The sequence below is a fragment of the Carlito syrichta genome, unplaced genomic scaffold, assembly GCF_000164805.1.
Source record: "Carlito syrichta isolate Samal-C Ts95f unplaced genomic scaffold, Tarsius_syrichta-2.0.1 Scaffold261545, whole genome shotgun sequence".
Classification (NCBI taxonomy): Eukaryota; Metazoa; Chordata; class Mammalia; order Primates; family Tarsiidae; genus Carlito; species Carlito syrichta.
Window position 1 is genome coordinate 101259 of NW_007205641.1, and position 16243 is coordinate 117501.

Here is a 16243-nt window from a genome sequence, read left to right on the forward strand (position 1 = left end):
GTTAAATTTGTACGCTATACCTGAAGTTCCTGGAATATAATATTTATTGGATGAAGGACTGAAAACAAATGACAAACAAAAAAAATAGTAAGAGTAGTCTATGTTTGGATAAGACTATGAATGATTTATTCTCCTTTTTCTACTCCTATATAATTTTCTGAATTCTGGAGTAGCAAGTATTTTCACAATGGCAAGCATTTAATTTATTTGGATACTATGATTACCTGAAATTCAGTTTAATTAATGTTTGAGCAATTAAAAAAAAAGATGACTTAAAAACACAAATTGGGCCGGGCACAGTGGCTCAAGCCTATAATTCCAGCACTTTGGGGAGTCGAGGTGAGAGGACTGCCTAGCCCATGAGTTCAAGACGAAGCTGGGCAACATAGTGAGACCTCGTCTCTACAATAAATTAAAAAAAAATTAGCTGGGTGTGGTAGCACACACCTGTAGTTCTGGCTGCTTGGAAAGGTGAGGCAGAAGAATCACCTGAGTCCAGCGGGTCAATGCTGGGGTGGCGGTGAGCGTGACACTGCACTCCAGCCTGGATGATGGAGTGAGACTCCAACTCACACACACACAAAAACCAAACAAACAAAAAACACAAATCAAGGTTCTCCATAGCAAATTAAGTGAGCTCTAAGTATTTCTAATATCTTGATCTGTAAAAAAACAGAAATGTAAGAACAAATCTAATAAGGAAATGCATATTGTGCAAGCATCAGCAATCAACAAAGCATCCGATTATAACTATGTGGACACTACTTTTACAACCCTTAGGTCAAATATTTTTATTTATTTATTTTTAGTTAAAAAAAATTTTTTTTTGTAGGGCAGCCCCTTTGGGTCCCCTCCCGCTGTGGGAGCTTTTCTGTCCTCTCAATAAATCTTGCTCTCTTGAAAAAAAAAAAAAATTTTTTTTGTAGAGGTTGGGTCTAGGTTACCCAGACTGGTCTCAAACTCCTGGCCTCAAGTGATCCTCTCACCTCAGCCTCTAAAAGTGCTGGGATTACAGGCATGAGCTACCATGCCAGGTCCTCAAATGGGTATTTAATAACAAATAAAACAAAACATCCTCTAGCAAATAGCACTTATTCAAAAGAATAGACATAATTTTAATTAGATTAGGTTACAACAAATCTGTTTTGACATATTAAACAGATAGTCTTTAAGGAGGTCGTCATACAAATCTTCAAACCCAGAACAGAAATATCAGCCCAACATCATTAGCATGTTCTGAATAAATTGTAACTGGTTGGTAAACTTTTGTCCTGAAAATAACTAAGGTGGATCAGTACTGAAAACAGCATTTATCCTTTTGGCTAAATAAATCAGCATACAAATTCACATATATATATGAGCTATCAAAATGTATCCAGTGGTACCCATTTCTTATATAAACCTAGTAATATTAATGTAATAATGCTAGTCCTACTTACTGTCAAACTGCCCCAATGAATTTCTTTAAAATAATCCAGCTGGAGTGAGTAGGGGTAGATACAGATGAGAATGACCATATGTTGATCACTGTTGAATCTGAGTAATGGGTAAATGGGAGGTTATTTTACTATTCTCTTAATTTTATGTATGTTTAAAAAATGCCCAAGTATTCCAGTGAAATCCTTCTTTTGTTTTAATATAATAATTCAACAGGTGGAACAACCAGTAAAAAACAAATTTTAATCTCTACTTAAACATTTTTGCAGCTAGTATAATTGTATTAAACATTTGGAGGGAAACAATAACTTAGGCTTTGTTATTATATCAGGCCTAACTCACTACCTTTAGACATTATGTCAAAGATTTTCATGGGGTGTTAACTGAAGCAAAACAGGACAAAAATGGGTGAGAATCACAACTTTTTAAAGCAGAGAAATGGGATGAAGAGGAAAATAAAGTAATGCTCATAAGAAAAAAGAGAAAACATTTTACATTGTAAGCCAAAATAGTCCCAGTATACTAACAAATCAAGATAACTGAACAAGAGAGTCAAGTGGAATCTAATATGCAACTGATTAAGGAAAAAGGAAAAGAAAGTTAATTTTCTAGTTCACTATAATTAAGAAAGCACTAAAGTTACTTGAGCTATTTATATGTTTAAGACAAAATATTCTTTAAAAAACTAAAATTATTAATAAGAAATGAGCTACTGTGAAATATCAACTTACTTCAGAAAACTTAAGATTTTTTTTAGTAACTAAATTAATTTTTAGAATAAAAAAGCTGACTCAATTTAGCACATAAAAGTGCTTTATTTTCAGATAACAAGTGCTAAAATGATATATCAATTATCTCTGAACTTAAGTTTGAATATTTTCATGATATAATTTTTTTTTTTTTTTTTTTGAGTTGGAGTCTCACTCTGTCGCCCAGACTGGAGTGCAGTGGCCGCTCCCGGCCACCGCAGCCTCGACCTGCTGGGCTCCGGTGATCCTTCCACCTCAGCCTTCCAAGTAGCCAGAATTACAGGCATGCGCTACCACGCCCGGCTGATTTTTTGACTTATTGAAGAGATGAGGTCTCGCTGCCCAGGCGGGTCTTGAACCCGTGGGCTCAGGCAATCCACTCACCTCAGCCTCCCAAAGGCACGGGATTACAGGCTGAGCCACCGAGCCCGGCTATGATATAATTTTTATATCAGGCCGGGCATGATGGCTCAAGCCTGTAATCCTAGTACTTTGGGAGGCTGAGGCGAGAGGATTGCCTGAGTCCAGGGATTCGAGACCAACATGGGCAACTTGGTGAGATCTTGTCTCTACAATATATCAAAAAATTAGTCGGGCAGCGTGCGCCTGTAGTTCCAGCTACTTGGAAGGCAGAGGCAGAAGGATGGGCAGAGCCCAGCAGGTCGACGCTGGGGTGGCTATGAGCGTGCCACTGTACTCCAGACTGAGTGGTAGAGTGAGATGCTGACTCAAAATAATAATAATAATAATAATAATGTTTATATATCATCCTCAAAGTGACCATAGGCATTAGACAAAAGTACTCACAAGTCAATACAGCGTTTTTCTGTTCTTAATATAAAATGGGCCTTGAGATTTCTTGGTTAACATACAATATTGATACAAATTTAAGAGTTATTTTTACAAAATCAGCAGAGGAAATTAGCAAAGATCTTGTTAAAAGCAAAATCCTATATCACCAATTTTTTTTATTTTTCTGGAAACAGGATAGGTAAACCACTCATTAGATGAGCAAGCAAGTACCCTAAAATGACAATTTTACTTTCTTGACGTTTAAAGTTAGATTTCTTTCCTGTTAGAAGCCCAAAATAAATATTTACATAGGGACCACTCTCATGACAGCAACTTGTAGGAGTGGCAGGGATGACTGTACTGCTCAGCAGCCACGCTGGTAAAAAATATTTACATAACTACGCGCTTCCAGGAAAACCTTTTCATACTTAGTTATTTCATGAGTGCAGAGAGCTCAATATAAACAAATGTTCTAATTTATCCTCATACTACATCATTTCAACACTACAGATGTTGTTCAAGCTAAACCAAATTAACAACAACAAAAAAATCTAGCTTTCCTCTAAGAGGGAAGTATGATCTCTTTTTAAACTTTCATAGCATGTATCTTTGTTTTTCTTAAAGTACTAATCTCCCATCTCATATTATTCATTTTTGCACATGTTCTTTTTCAAGTTTAAGGAGAAAAGCAGCTATTATTGTTATCTAAAATGTCAATGTGCCTTGTTCTTTGTTGAATATGAAAGTAGAATTTTAATAACTCAGTATGTTGCAATGGAAAGCAAAGCTTCCTTAACGTTTAACCTTTTCAGGGCCATCAACAACTTTGAGAATCTCCTGAAAACAATGGACCTTTTTTCCCCCCAGAAAATGGTACACAGGCAATTTTGAATATAATCCTGGGAATTTCCTAAAGCCCTTAAGAGGTCCAAGGACCCCAGTTAACAATCACTGGCACATGAAATACCAACAGTCAATCTGTTCTTCAAGTGAAGAGAACAGGCTTAAAAAGAGGGTGTCCAAGTTCACCAGTTAGGCTACTCCCATGCTAGACCAAAAAGACAAGAACCAGGCACCAATCGACTATCTAGCTACAAGAAAACCAGCCAACCAAAACAAACAAACCAAAAATTCTCTTCAGGAAAATGAATAGCCTCAGAGAAGAGAACATTTTCCAGTATCAAGGTATTCCCTATTTCCCCAAGTGTTCTCTGCTGAGTCTGGACAGTCCATAAGTCCTGTCTAAATACACGGATCTCCCAGTCAGGTTTTTATTGCTTCATTCTTAGCTATAAGCGGACAACTAAGGGATACTATGCATTTAAAGAAAGCCTTACACATAAAAGAGACATAAGTTAGAAGAAAAGATCTTGAAAAGAAGAGATAATCCAGGCAACAGAGGTAGGGGAGGGAACACAACACCTCTTCCACTAGCAATGAAACTTCCAATAAGTATCCTCAGAGATATCTAAGAAAATAACACATCTGAAAACAAGTAAATAGTGTTATTGGGGGAAAATAACAAGCAATAAATAAGAGCTCTTGACATTTAAAGTTATTGCTAAAGTTTAAAAATTCAACAGAAAAGGTTCAAAGGTAAATGTCAAGGATATTTCCCAGAATGTAGAAGAGAGTGTAATAGAAAAGATCAAACACACATACACAAGCAATGAACAATCCAATAATGAAATTAATAAAACAATTCCATTAGTATGAGTACAAAAAAATACTTATGAATAAATCTGACATAGGAATTCAGAGCTGGGTGTGGTGGTTCCCAACACTTTGGGAGGCAGAGATGAGAGGATTGCTTGAGCCCAGGAGTTTGAGACCAGCATGGGCAATATAGGGAGACCCTGTCTCTATAAAAAATAAAAAATTAGCCAGGTGTGGTGGTGTGTGCCTGTAGTCCCAACTACTTGGGATACTCAGGTAAAAGGGTCACCTGAGCCCAGGAGATCAAGGCTGGGATAAGCACTTCAGCCTGGGCAACAGAGTAAGACCCCAGCTCTAAGTAAATAAATACAAAAAAAAAATAAATACAAGACTTGCGCATTGAAAACAATAAAATATTGTTGGAAAAATTAAAGAAAATCAAAATAAAAGACACATGTTCATAAATCAAAAGACATAATACCTAGCCGGGCTGTTAGTGCGTGCCTGTAATTCCAGCTACTTGGAAAGCTGAGGCAGAAGGATCGCCTGAACCCAGAAGGTCGAGGCTGCGGTGGCCATGAGCGTGCCACTGCACCCCAGCCTGGAAGATGAAGTGAGACTCCAACTCCAAAAAAAGACATAATACCACTAAGATAGCAATATAGTATTTCCTAAATTGATCTACAGATTCAACACAATTCCTATCAAAATCTTAGCTGGCAACACCAAAGTCACAATCTATGAAAGAAATAACTGATAAGCTGGACTTTATTGAAATTTAAAACTTCTGCTTTGCAAAGTTGACAAATCATAGACGAGGAGAACATTTCTGCAAAGAACTCACCTGATAAAGGACTGTTAACCAAAGGATACAGAGAACTTTCAAAATTTAATAAGAAAATAAACAACCCAATTAAAAAATGGGCCAAAAACCTTAAACTCCTCACCAAAGATGACACACGCATGGCAAATAAGCATAAGAAAAGATGTTCCCCATCATATGTCATTAGAAAACTGCAAATTAAAACAATGAGATACCACTACACACCTATTAAAATGATAGAAATCCAAAACACTGACAACACCAAATGCTGGAGAGGACGCAGAGCAACAGCAGCTCTCATTCACCACTGGTAGGAATGCAAAATAGTACAGCCACTTTGAAAGACAGTTTGGCAATTTCTCACAATACTAAACATACTCCTCCCCTATAATACAGCAATTATGCTCCTTAGTATTGCCCAAATGAGGTGAAAACTTATGCCCACACAAACACCTGCATATGGAAGTTTATGGCAGCTTTATTCATAACTACCAAATCTTGAAAGCAATCAAGATGCCCCTCAATAGATGAATGGATAAACTATGGTATATCCACATGTATCAGTGAGTGGAGCATTAATGGGTAAGTACAGTCATACAAGATATTAATCAGTGATAAAAAGAAATTCATTATCAAGCCATGAAAAAACATGAAGGAAACTCAAGCTAAGTGAAAAGAAGCCACTCTGAAAAGGCTACGCTCTGTATGATATTCCAACTATGTGACACTGTGGAAAAGGCAAAACTACAGACAGTAAAAAAAGATCCTTGTTGCTAGAGGATCAGAGAGTGGTAGGGAGGGATGAATAAGTTGGCACACAGAGGATTTTTAGGGCAGTGAAGCTATTCTGGATGATTCTGTAATGGCAGAAACATGACATTATGCATCTGTCAAAAACCATAGAAAAGTACAACACACAGTGAACCCTAGTGTAAAGTATAAATTTTAGTTAATAGCAGTTCCTCAAAATGTTAAACACATAGTTAACATATGACTGACCCAGCAATTCCACTCCTAGTGTATTGGGAATTTCAAATTTCAGAGCTGTTTTGAATACTTTAGATTTTAAAGGTTAAGTTTAGAAACTTCAATTGAGTTCAGTTTAACACAGAAACCACTTGAATTTAAAAGTGCACATTTTTATTTCTCCCCTTTCACTGCCCTCGAATCTAGTAACTGTTACTGGTACTGAAGGGAACACAAGCATCTGTATTGAGCCCCAATAAGCAGGAGACACACAAAAAAACTGAATGCCCCTGGAGAAGCCTTTGCCAAAATTACTTAAGAAATGAGTTCTGTTGAAACTCCCTAAAACCCCAAGAATGTATCTGTTCCCTTACTCCTTAAATAACAACTGCTTTCTTTTATGCCTTTGAATCAAATTTATATGTAGTGTTAATTATTAGCTAAGTCTTGTGAACCAAAACTCCTGGTGTAAGGGAAGAACTGTAACCAACAGGGAAGTACACAGTCCCAAATTGTTTAAAGCCGTTGTACCCTGAAAGAATGGCAGGACTGCTGCAATCTCTCAACACTGGCTTATGTCAGCAACAGCTTGAGATCTAAACTCTGATTTAGATACACAGCATCTAAAATTGATCAATCTGATTAGAAAAGAACTAAACAATGGTCACAAGACATGTAATTACTATTAATCAACACTTAAAATAGATAAGACAAAGTCTATTTTACTATAAATACTGCTTTAAGCAGGCCCTAGAAAATTTACTGAACCTGTCTCCCTGAATTCTGAATTGAGAATAAACCTTTTTTTCTCCCAGTTTTCTGCCTCTCGTATCTCAATGATTGTGAGAGTGTTGTATCAGATGACAACACGATGTATATACTCAAGAGAAATTAAAAGATACGTCCAGCTGGGCATAGTGGCTCAAGCCTGTAATCCCAGCACTTTGGGAGGCCAAGGTGAGGGGATTGCCTGAGCCCACAGGTTCAAGAACAGCCTTGGCAGCTTGACGAGACCTCATCTCTACAATAAATCAAAAAATTAGCCAGCTGTGGGAGCATGCACCTGTAGTTTCAGCTACGTGGAAGGCTGAGGCGAAAGGATCACCTAAGCCCAGCAGGTGAATGCTGGGGTGGTTGTGAGCGTGCCGTTGTACTTCATCCTAGGTGATGGAGTGAGACTCAAAAAAGCAAAAAATATGTCCACACAAAAACTTATACATGAATATTCACAGCAGCACTATTGACCTAGCCAAAAAATAGAGATGGCTCAAATATCCACCAATAGATAAATGAAAAAACAAAATGTGGTATATCCACATCATGGAATATTATTTAGCCATAAAAAAGGATGAAGTACTGATACATGCTACAACACAGATAAACCATGAAAACATTATGCCCAATGGAAGAAAATTTTCTATTTTTTGTTATATATAACAAAAAGTTCAAAACTGACCCTCCAAGACTCACCAGGTGCCGAACACATGAATGAAAAGACTCACACATAGACTTAACAGTTAAAATTTCACATGGCTGGGATCAGTGGTTCAGCCTGAAATCGTAGCACTTTGGGAAGCCGAGGGGGATGGACTACCTGAACCCGTAGGTTCGAGACCAGCCTGGGCAACTTGACAAGACCCTGTCTCTACAATAAATAAATAAATAAACAAAAAATTAGCCAGGCGTGGTAGTTCACACCTGTAGTTCTGGTTACTTGGAAGGTTGAGGCGGAAGGATCACCGGAGCCCAGCAGGTCCATGGTGGAGTGGCTGTGAGTGTGCACTGTCACTTCAGCCTGAGCAATGGAGTGAGACTCCAACTCAAAAAAAAAAAAAAAAATTTCACAATACTAAAGCTAATGAGATGATATTAAAAATATCATTTATTAGTTATTTCACAGAGAAGAAATAACTAATAAAGTCACCTACAGAGAATAAGAAACAAACTGGCATCAGACTTCTTAACAGCAATATGGAATGCTAGTAGATAATAGAAAAACATCTTCAAAGTTCTCAGGAAAAAAAATTTAACACAGAATTCTATATTCAGGCAAATAATCAATCAGGTGGAAAGCAGGAATAAATACATTTTCAAGACATGCAGAACTCAGAAAGTTTACTTCCCACATAGCCTTTTCTAGGAAGTTACTTGAGGGCATGTTACAACAAAATAAGGGAATACATTTAAAAAGTCCAAGAGGCCAGGCGCGATGGCTCAAGCCTGTAATCCCAGCACTTTGGGGGACCGAGGTAAGAGGATTGCCTGAGCCCAGGGGTTTGAGACCAGCCTGGGCAATTTGGTGAGACCTCATCTCTACAATAAAAATGAAAAAATTAGCCGGGCATAGTAGCGGTGCCTGTAGTTGAAGCTGCTTGGAAGGTTGAGGCGGAAGGATTGCCAGAGCCCAGCAGGTCGACGCTGGGGTGGCCATGAGCATGCCACTGCACTCCAGCCTGGGCAATGGAGTGAGACTCCTACTCAAAAAAAAAAAAAAAAGTCCAAAAAACAGTGGAATCAACTTGGCAATGTAATAATGGAAAGTCGTAAGACAGCTTTTACCAAACCTAGACTGCAATTAGTTAAGGCTGGAAACATTAAGACTGAAACCTCCATGTGGAAAGAAAAAAACAGATTAAGAACTTAAAACAATATATGGTGTTAATGATTGATGATTCAAGAAAAGATATACTGATTAGAAACTCAAGAAAAACAAAATCATTCAAGAAAGGAAATGTAATCATAGTACCTTGTGACTCTACAGCCAACAATATTTATATAGTTATTATACTCTAAACCTGGTTTATTGATTATTAATTTTAGAATATACCTGTAAATAAAGTATGAAAGATTCAAATACATTTACAAAACAGAAATAAAGTTAGTAATTACTGATAGTGCACTTATCTGATAGAGCACTTATGTGCCAGGCAGTATTCTAAGTAATTTAGCCTAATCTTCACAATAGCCACACAAGATAGGAATGGTTATTATCACTGTTATAGAGGAGGAAATTGAGGCATTGAGAGATTAACTAACTTGCCCAAGGTCATACAGCTAGTAATTGGCAGACTGGATTCAAATTCAGATAGTCTGGTTTCGCTCTTAACCTTTACAATGTGCTACCTCTCAGAATATAGATATTAACAGCATTGAAAATATAAAAGTACAGGTTTTCTCCACAGAGTTTGCCATTCATAGATTTTGATGCAGCCCATCAGATGCCATGCCAAAAGTAGAAATTTCTGAGGGCAGTATTCACAAATGTAAGGAAAAAAGTCTGATTTCTTTTCTATAACATTAATCATGGTAGATTCATATGATCTCCCAAAACAGTTTGGAGCCCTAATAAACACTCCCTTTAGATTCCCTAAAGACATTAAGTTCTTCTTAAACTTTATTATAGTCTGTCTCATTGCTAAAAGAAAATGCTAAAAGGAGTGGGATTATTAACATTCTCCTCTCACATCAGGAATGTAGGCATAGTAACTCTAGTTATAGAACAGAAAGGCTTAAACATATTGAAGAAATTGAAAAGGAAACCAAGAGATAAACTTGAAACAGTGATATAACTGTGGCAGAGCAGGGGCTGGGGAGGAGATGATAATGAACTATGATCTGATCTATTCCAGGCAATTGCCTTTAGATTATATATATCTCTTAATGGCTCGATTTCCTCGTCTATAACATAGCAATAATAACCATACCTATTTTGTATGGCTATTGTGAGGATTAGGTTAAGTTACTTAGAGTACTGCCTGGCAAAAAAGTGCTCTATCAGATAAGCGCTCTATCAGTAATTACTAACTTTATCATATATCTAAAACTGATAAATCAAGAAATAGTAATATAAGCATATTATTTATCCATGTGGCTAAAACTTACTAACAGAGGTTAATAGAAGCAGTTAATAGATTAAAAATAGTTCTCCCCGAGTAACAGAACAAGGAGAAAGGAGAATTAGGTCAAGATATTTATTTTTTCACTATGTATCCTTCTATAAATTTATTACTTTGATTTTTTAAAAAGACTATTTGACACATAATCATTGATTTCTTTCTTCAAAACTGTGTAGAACCAGATGGAAGCTTTGCGATCACCTGGCCAGCCAATTCATTTTACAGTTTATATGTAGTAGATCGTACTTTCCACAGAAGGCCACACCACTATAGTCTATCCACATGTTCTCCTTAAAATATGACACTGTAGCTCCTCCATCTAGAGGTGGGGCCTACATTCCCTCCACTTAAATCCAGGTGGGCCTGCTGGAGAGATCATAGAGAGACTACAGAGAGAGTGACAGACAGAAACATACAGAGAGAGTGTGAAAGGAAGAAGGGGATAGAGAGAAGAGGAAGGGGAAGGGGAAGGGAGAAGCATAGCATAGGATCTTCCTAACCCAAGTGTCAGACTCATCAGTGAGCCCTTCAGATTTCCATGCCCAATACTTGTCACTAGTCACAGGTAGCTATTTAAATTTTAACTGAATAGAATTTTAAAAATCAGAGTTTAAATCATATTAGCCACATTCAAGTGCTCAAAAGCCACATGTGGCTAGTGTCTCTACTCCACTGGACAGGGTAGATGCAGATGTTTTTTTCTTCATCACACAGGCTCTATCAGATATATGCTCTTTCAGATAATTCCAGCCTCTAGCCTTCAAGCTGCCCCCTCTAATGCCAAGTGAAACAGAGATACACTATCCCACTGAGCCCTGCTTAGAATGCGAATTTGTGAGCAAGATAAATGTGGTTGTTTTCACCCACTGATTTTTAGGGTGGTACATTACACTGTCATAGTAAGAGGAGCTCACAGAAACTAAAGCTCAAAATGTGAAATAATCTGCTCAAGGTCAAGAGTCCACAAACCAGGTAAATGGTGGGACTACTTATATCTCGCTTCAATGTCCAATAAGTTTTGTGAATAAATATACAAGAAAATCCTCAATATTTAAGCCTTCTATATTTTTAACCCCAAATACTCTATCACTGTCACCAAGAGTTGTATCCACTATTCCAGAAAGAAGTTTGATGTTTCCTGGCTCTGAAGGAACAAGAATCTCAGAAATGTCAGCATTCATGAATTAGTGACAAAACAAGTCCTAGCGTTTTCATTTATTGGAATCATCACTTGTGTTAGGTGAAGTTCCATTTAATCTATTCCAGTTTTTACACTGCTTTTTATACAGTGCTTTTTGAAGTATCTGGAAGTCTTAAAATTTTTTAAAATTAAAAAGTCAAGAAGAAAACATTAAGATTGTTTACCAATATTAACTGACAGCTTTCTCTTTGATTTTATTTTTTTTTGAGTTGGAGTCTCACTCTGTCGCCCAGGCTTGAATACAGTGGCACACACTCCACCACCCCAGCGTTTACCTGCTGGACTCCAGTGATCCTTTCGCCTCAGCCTTCCAAGTAGCTGGAACTACAGGCACACGCTACCACACCAGGCTAATTTTTGTTTTTTTTATTGTAGAGACGAGGTCCTGCCAAGTTGCCCAGGCTGGTCTCAGCAATCTACTCACCTTGGCCTCCCAAAGGGCTGGGATTACAGGCTGAGCCACCAAGCTCAGTCAGCTTTCTTTTTTAAATACTCCCTTACAAAGCAACGTATTTTAAATGAAGTACAATTTTTAATCATTTGATCTAATGCAAGTTATAAACTTAGAGGGTCAACAAATAATTTGGGATTTAAGAGAATGTCCACCTAACATGAATATAGCAAATGTCACAAGACTTTATTTTGAATAATGAATAATTATGCTATATTAAAACCAGGGAGGTGGCAAAGACTCCTCATCTGACAGCACAAAGCTGAACATCATATGCAAATGACAAAATTTCCGGCCAGCACAAGCCTAAGCAGACATGCCACATCAAAATTTCCATGTAAAAAGTTAGAAAATTAAAGAATTACTATTAAGTCAGGCATGGCGGCTCCCACCTATAATACTAGCACTTTGGGAGGCTGAGGCAAGAGAATTGCTTTAGCCTAGGAGTTTGAAACCTGTCGAGGCAACATAACGAGACCTCATTTCTACAAGAAAAAAAAACTATCCAGGTGTGGTAGTGCACATCTGTAGTCCCAGCTACTCCAGAGGCTGAGGTGACAGACAACTTAAGTCAAAGAAGTTGAGGCTAGCCGGGCTCGGTGGCTCACCCTGTAATCCCGCGCCTTTGGGAGGCTGAGGTGAGTGGATTGTCTGAGCCCGCGGGTTTGAGACCCGCCTGAGCAACTTGGCAAGACCTCATCTCTACAATAAATCAAAAAATCAGCCGGGTGTGGTAGCTCATGCCTGTATTTCCGGTTATTCGGAAGGCTGAGGCGGCGATCCTGCCGGAGCCCAGCGGGTAGAGGCTGCGGTGGCCGGGAGCAGCCACTGCACTCCAGTCTGGGGTGACAGGGTGAGACACCAGCTCAAAAAAAAAAAAAAAAAAAAAAGAAGTTGAGGCTACAATGAGCCGTGATTGTGCCACTGCACTCCAGCCTAGGTGACAGAGTGAGACACAACTAAAAAAAAAAGATTGCTAATTTTTAAATTGTAATATGGGTCTAATAGCTATTTCTAAAGAGTTCTTAGAGATACATATTAGAGTAATGAATAGAACAGGATCAGGTATTTGCTTGAAATTAAAACATAGCTGGGGGGTGGTATAGGACAATACAAATGAAATAAGGGTAGCCATGAGGCTACAACTACTGCAGCTGCTCATGGGTGGTTCATTATATGCCCTCTATTTATACTTCAAAATGTCCACAGCAAAAAAGCTAAAAACCAACCAACAAACTAACTTCCCTAGCTAAATGGCTTAGTTTAAAATGCAAAGTAAGGATTATCAGAGTATGAAATGGGGACAACTAGAATTTCAGCTAGCAAGAAGGACCAAAATGTAAGAAACAGTCACAAAATACCTCTGATCTATAAAAAATAATCATCACGGCCGGGCTCAGTGGCTCAGCCTGTAATCCCGCGCCTTTGGGAGGTTGAGGTGAGTGGATTGCCTGAGCCCGCGGGTTCGAGACCCGCCTGGGCAGCGAGACCTCATCTCTACAATAAATCAAAAAATCAGTCAGGCATGGTAGTGCATGCCTGTAATTCCGGCTACTTGGAAGGTTGAGGCGGAAGGATCGCCGGAGCCCAGCAGGTCGAGGGTGCGGTGGCAGGGAGCGGCCACTGCACTCCAGTCTGGGTGATAGAGTGAGACTCCAACTCAAAAAAAAAAATCATCATCATCATCACTCTAGTACATATACACAGTTTCTCTCAAGTGAGGACTACAGTCAAGTTAGCTGACATACATCACATATAATGCTAATGTATGTGGTCACTGAATTTCTGTGCATACAGCCAATAACTGGAAGGGAGGCTGACAAAGACAGACACACAAAAGGCAAAGACTGCTGAGGGTCTAAAAGAATGGGAAAAGAACAGCTACGTAAGACATGAAGTTTACTAACAACTATCACACCTTTTGGAGAGTAACTTCTGGTATGTTCAGTAGAAAGGCCATGGGCTTTGAAGTCAAACAGAGAACAAGTTCCACAACCATTTACTAGCTATATGATCTCAGCCAAATTACTTAGCCTCATTATCTCGTCAGAAAAATGAGAGTAGTAGCTATATTAAGAGGCTTGCCTTGATACTTAGAAGAGAGATAATTTCCAAGTGTCTTGGAAGCGTATTCTCCAATCACAGTCAACAATTTGCCGGCAACCTTAGGAGAGACTGAACCACCTGTCTAAACTGCTCCCAGATTCTGGACCCTCAAATTCTCAATGAGATAATACATGTTCATTGCATTAAATGGCTGTTTTAGGGTAACTTGTAACATAGCAATAGATAACTAATACATTATTCTTAGGGTATAATTCTTCTACTATTTGACCAGTTACATTTGTTTCTAAATACAGTCATTGAGCCTCTTTGCTATGTTAACTATATTACAAAAGAGAGTCCTTTAATTCATCTGAATAGAGCGCTCATTACCTTGTAATGGCATGTTTATAAAGCAGGATATTACACTCAGTATTGAACTTCTTGCCTACATGCAAGAGAATCGTGATGGTAAAAATCCAGACCATGTGTCACGATTTAGTACCGCGAGAACCCACTAATATTCAGACCTTACACTACATTATACATACATCCTATATCTGTATATAAACATAATAGTTCTGTTCTACAATATATTTTAATAGTAATAAAAGGATTCTTAGTCCTACCTGAATGAGGCATTTGCTCACATCACTAGCACAGAGAGCTTTGTTGCAGCTCAGTGACATAGGGAGCCACATCAAGAACATCATCAGGACGGCTAAAGTAAACACAACAACGTATTGTGACTTCATGTTTCTTCAGAGAAGACAATCAGTAGCTCCTAGGAAGCTAAACAAACAAACAAAACAAATTTAACTTAAAGGCAAGTGCTAAGGTAAAAACAAATAAAAAAATGAAAAGCAAAACATAAACCAAGACTCATTGTTTGGGTCAAAAGACTTTGGAGAGATCACTTAAAGATCATCCTCAATGAAAGATTACTTAAACATTCAAAAAATAAACTATAATTTTATGTTATAATGTCTTCATAGTCATCTTCAAGACCTACAATACTGAAATTTCTCGGATTACCCAGAAATGGTAACTGTAGATATATCTAAACCCTCGGTAACCTAAGAGTAAAATATCAGGTAAAATAACTAATTTCAATACTGCATTACTACTAGCAACTTTGGTTTTAGGTCCATTACTCAACTTTAAGCTCATATAAAAACTATGAATACCATATTATAATTTAAAAGCACTTAATTATTTAATTCTTAGAATCAAAACAAATTTTCAAATGGAAATTATTTTAGCCACAATAAAGCAGCTCAAAGAAAGCAGAGTCCACAGAGTCACTCCTTAAATAATTGAGTAAATAACAAAGAGGACAGTAAATTATTGAGCACATTAAGAACTCTAGATAATGTAGAAAGATGTGAAGATATTCTTTTAATTCAACCAGTACCACACATTCTTAAAAATTATTAAGATGCCACAGTTCAAATGAAAAAAAAAACTAGCACAAATCCTAACAGGAGTTAGACGGCCAATATGGTTTTTAACTTTAAGTAAGAGAAAATATTTCTCCACCCCAAATATAATCAATTAAAATAAATGACTACTGATGTAAGAAGGATAAGGGGTGGGTTTGTGGGGCCTTTATGGTTATTCTACATTTTTATTCTAAGTTCTGCGAAGCGCAACAAAAGAATAGCAGTGAGAAGGCGAAAAGAATAAAGGGCTTAGTACGGGCATGGCATGATTGTTTGGAAAGAGAAAGCCCTGGCGATCGGATGACGGCCCACAGCGCATTCCCTGAAGACCGTTAGTAACCCAATTTTCTAACTCATTTAACAACACATACCAAGCCGGGTGACTTCTGGAGCCACCAGCACTTGTGGAGGCCAAAGAAGGAATTTTGAAAACGGATGGTTCCGGAGCTAGCCTTCATTCTACAACCACGAAAACCGGGAGTTTTCTCCCCATCTTCTGTGGCTGCCTTCTGAGTGTTCGACAAATTCGTCTTGCTTCCAAAATCTTAACTGGGAAAGCATTCCAGCAACTCAGGCTACGTCCAAATCAGGTCACAGGCCTAGGTACAGGGCTTGCGTTTCTCGAAGAGGAGGAAACAACGCCACGCCACAACAATCGTCCTACCCGTTTCACCGCCAGTTTCTCCCAGCCCGGGACGGGCAGTCCCCACAGGAGCCGGCACTGACAGCGGTCGGGGCAGACGCGGAACCTTTGCAGAGCCGGACCAGCGCCCCGGACGCGCTGGAC

At 38.3% G+C, this 16243-nt stretch overlaps 1 protein-coding gene across 1 annotated transcript in view; it reads right to left on the reverse strand.

Annotated features, from left to right (window-relative positions):
* TWSG1 (twisted gastrulation BMP signaling modulator 1) overlaps window positions 1-14809 on the reverse strand; it is a 61412-nt gene extending 46603 nt beyond the window's left edge. The window contains exon 1 of the mRNA XM_008052199.2: window positions 14644-14809. Coding sequence (XP_008050390.1) covers window positions 14644-14769 — 126 coding nt within the window. The 5' untranslated portion in view covers window positions 14770-14809. The remainder of the gene's footprint in view (window positions 1-14643) is intronic.
* Between the last annotated feature and the right edge of the window lie 1434 nt (window positions 14810-16243).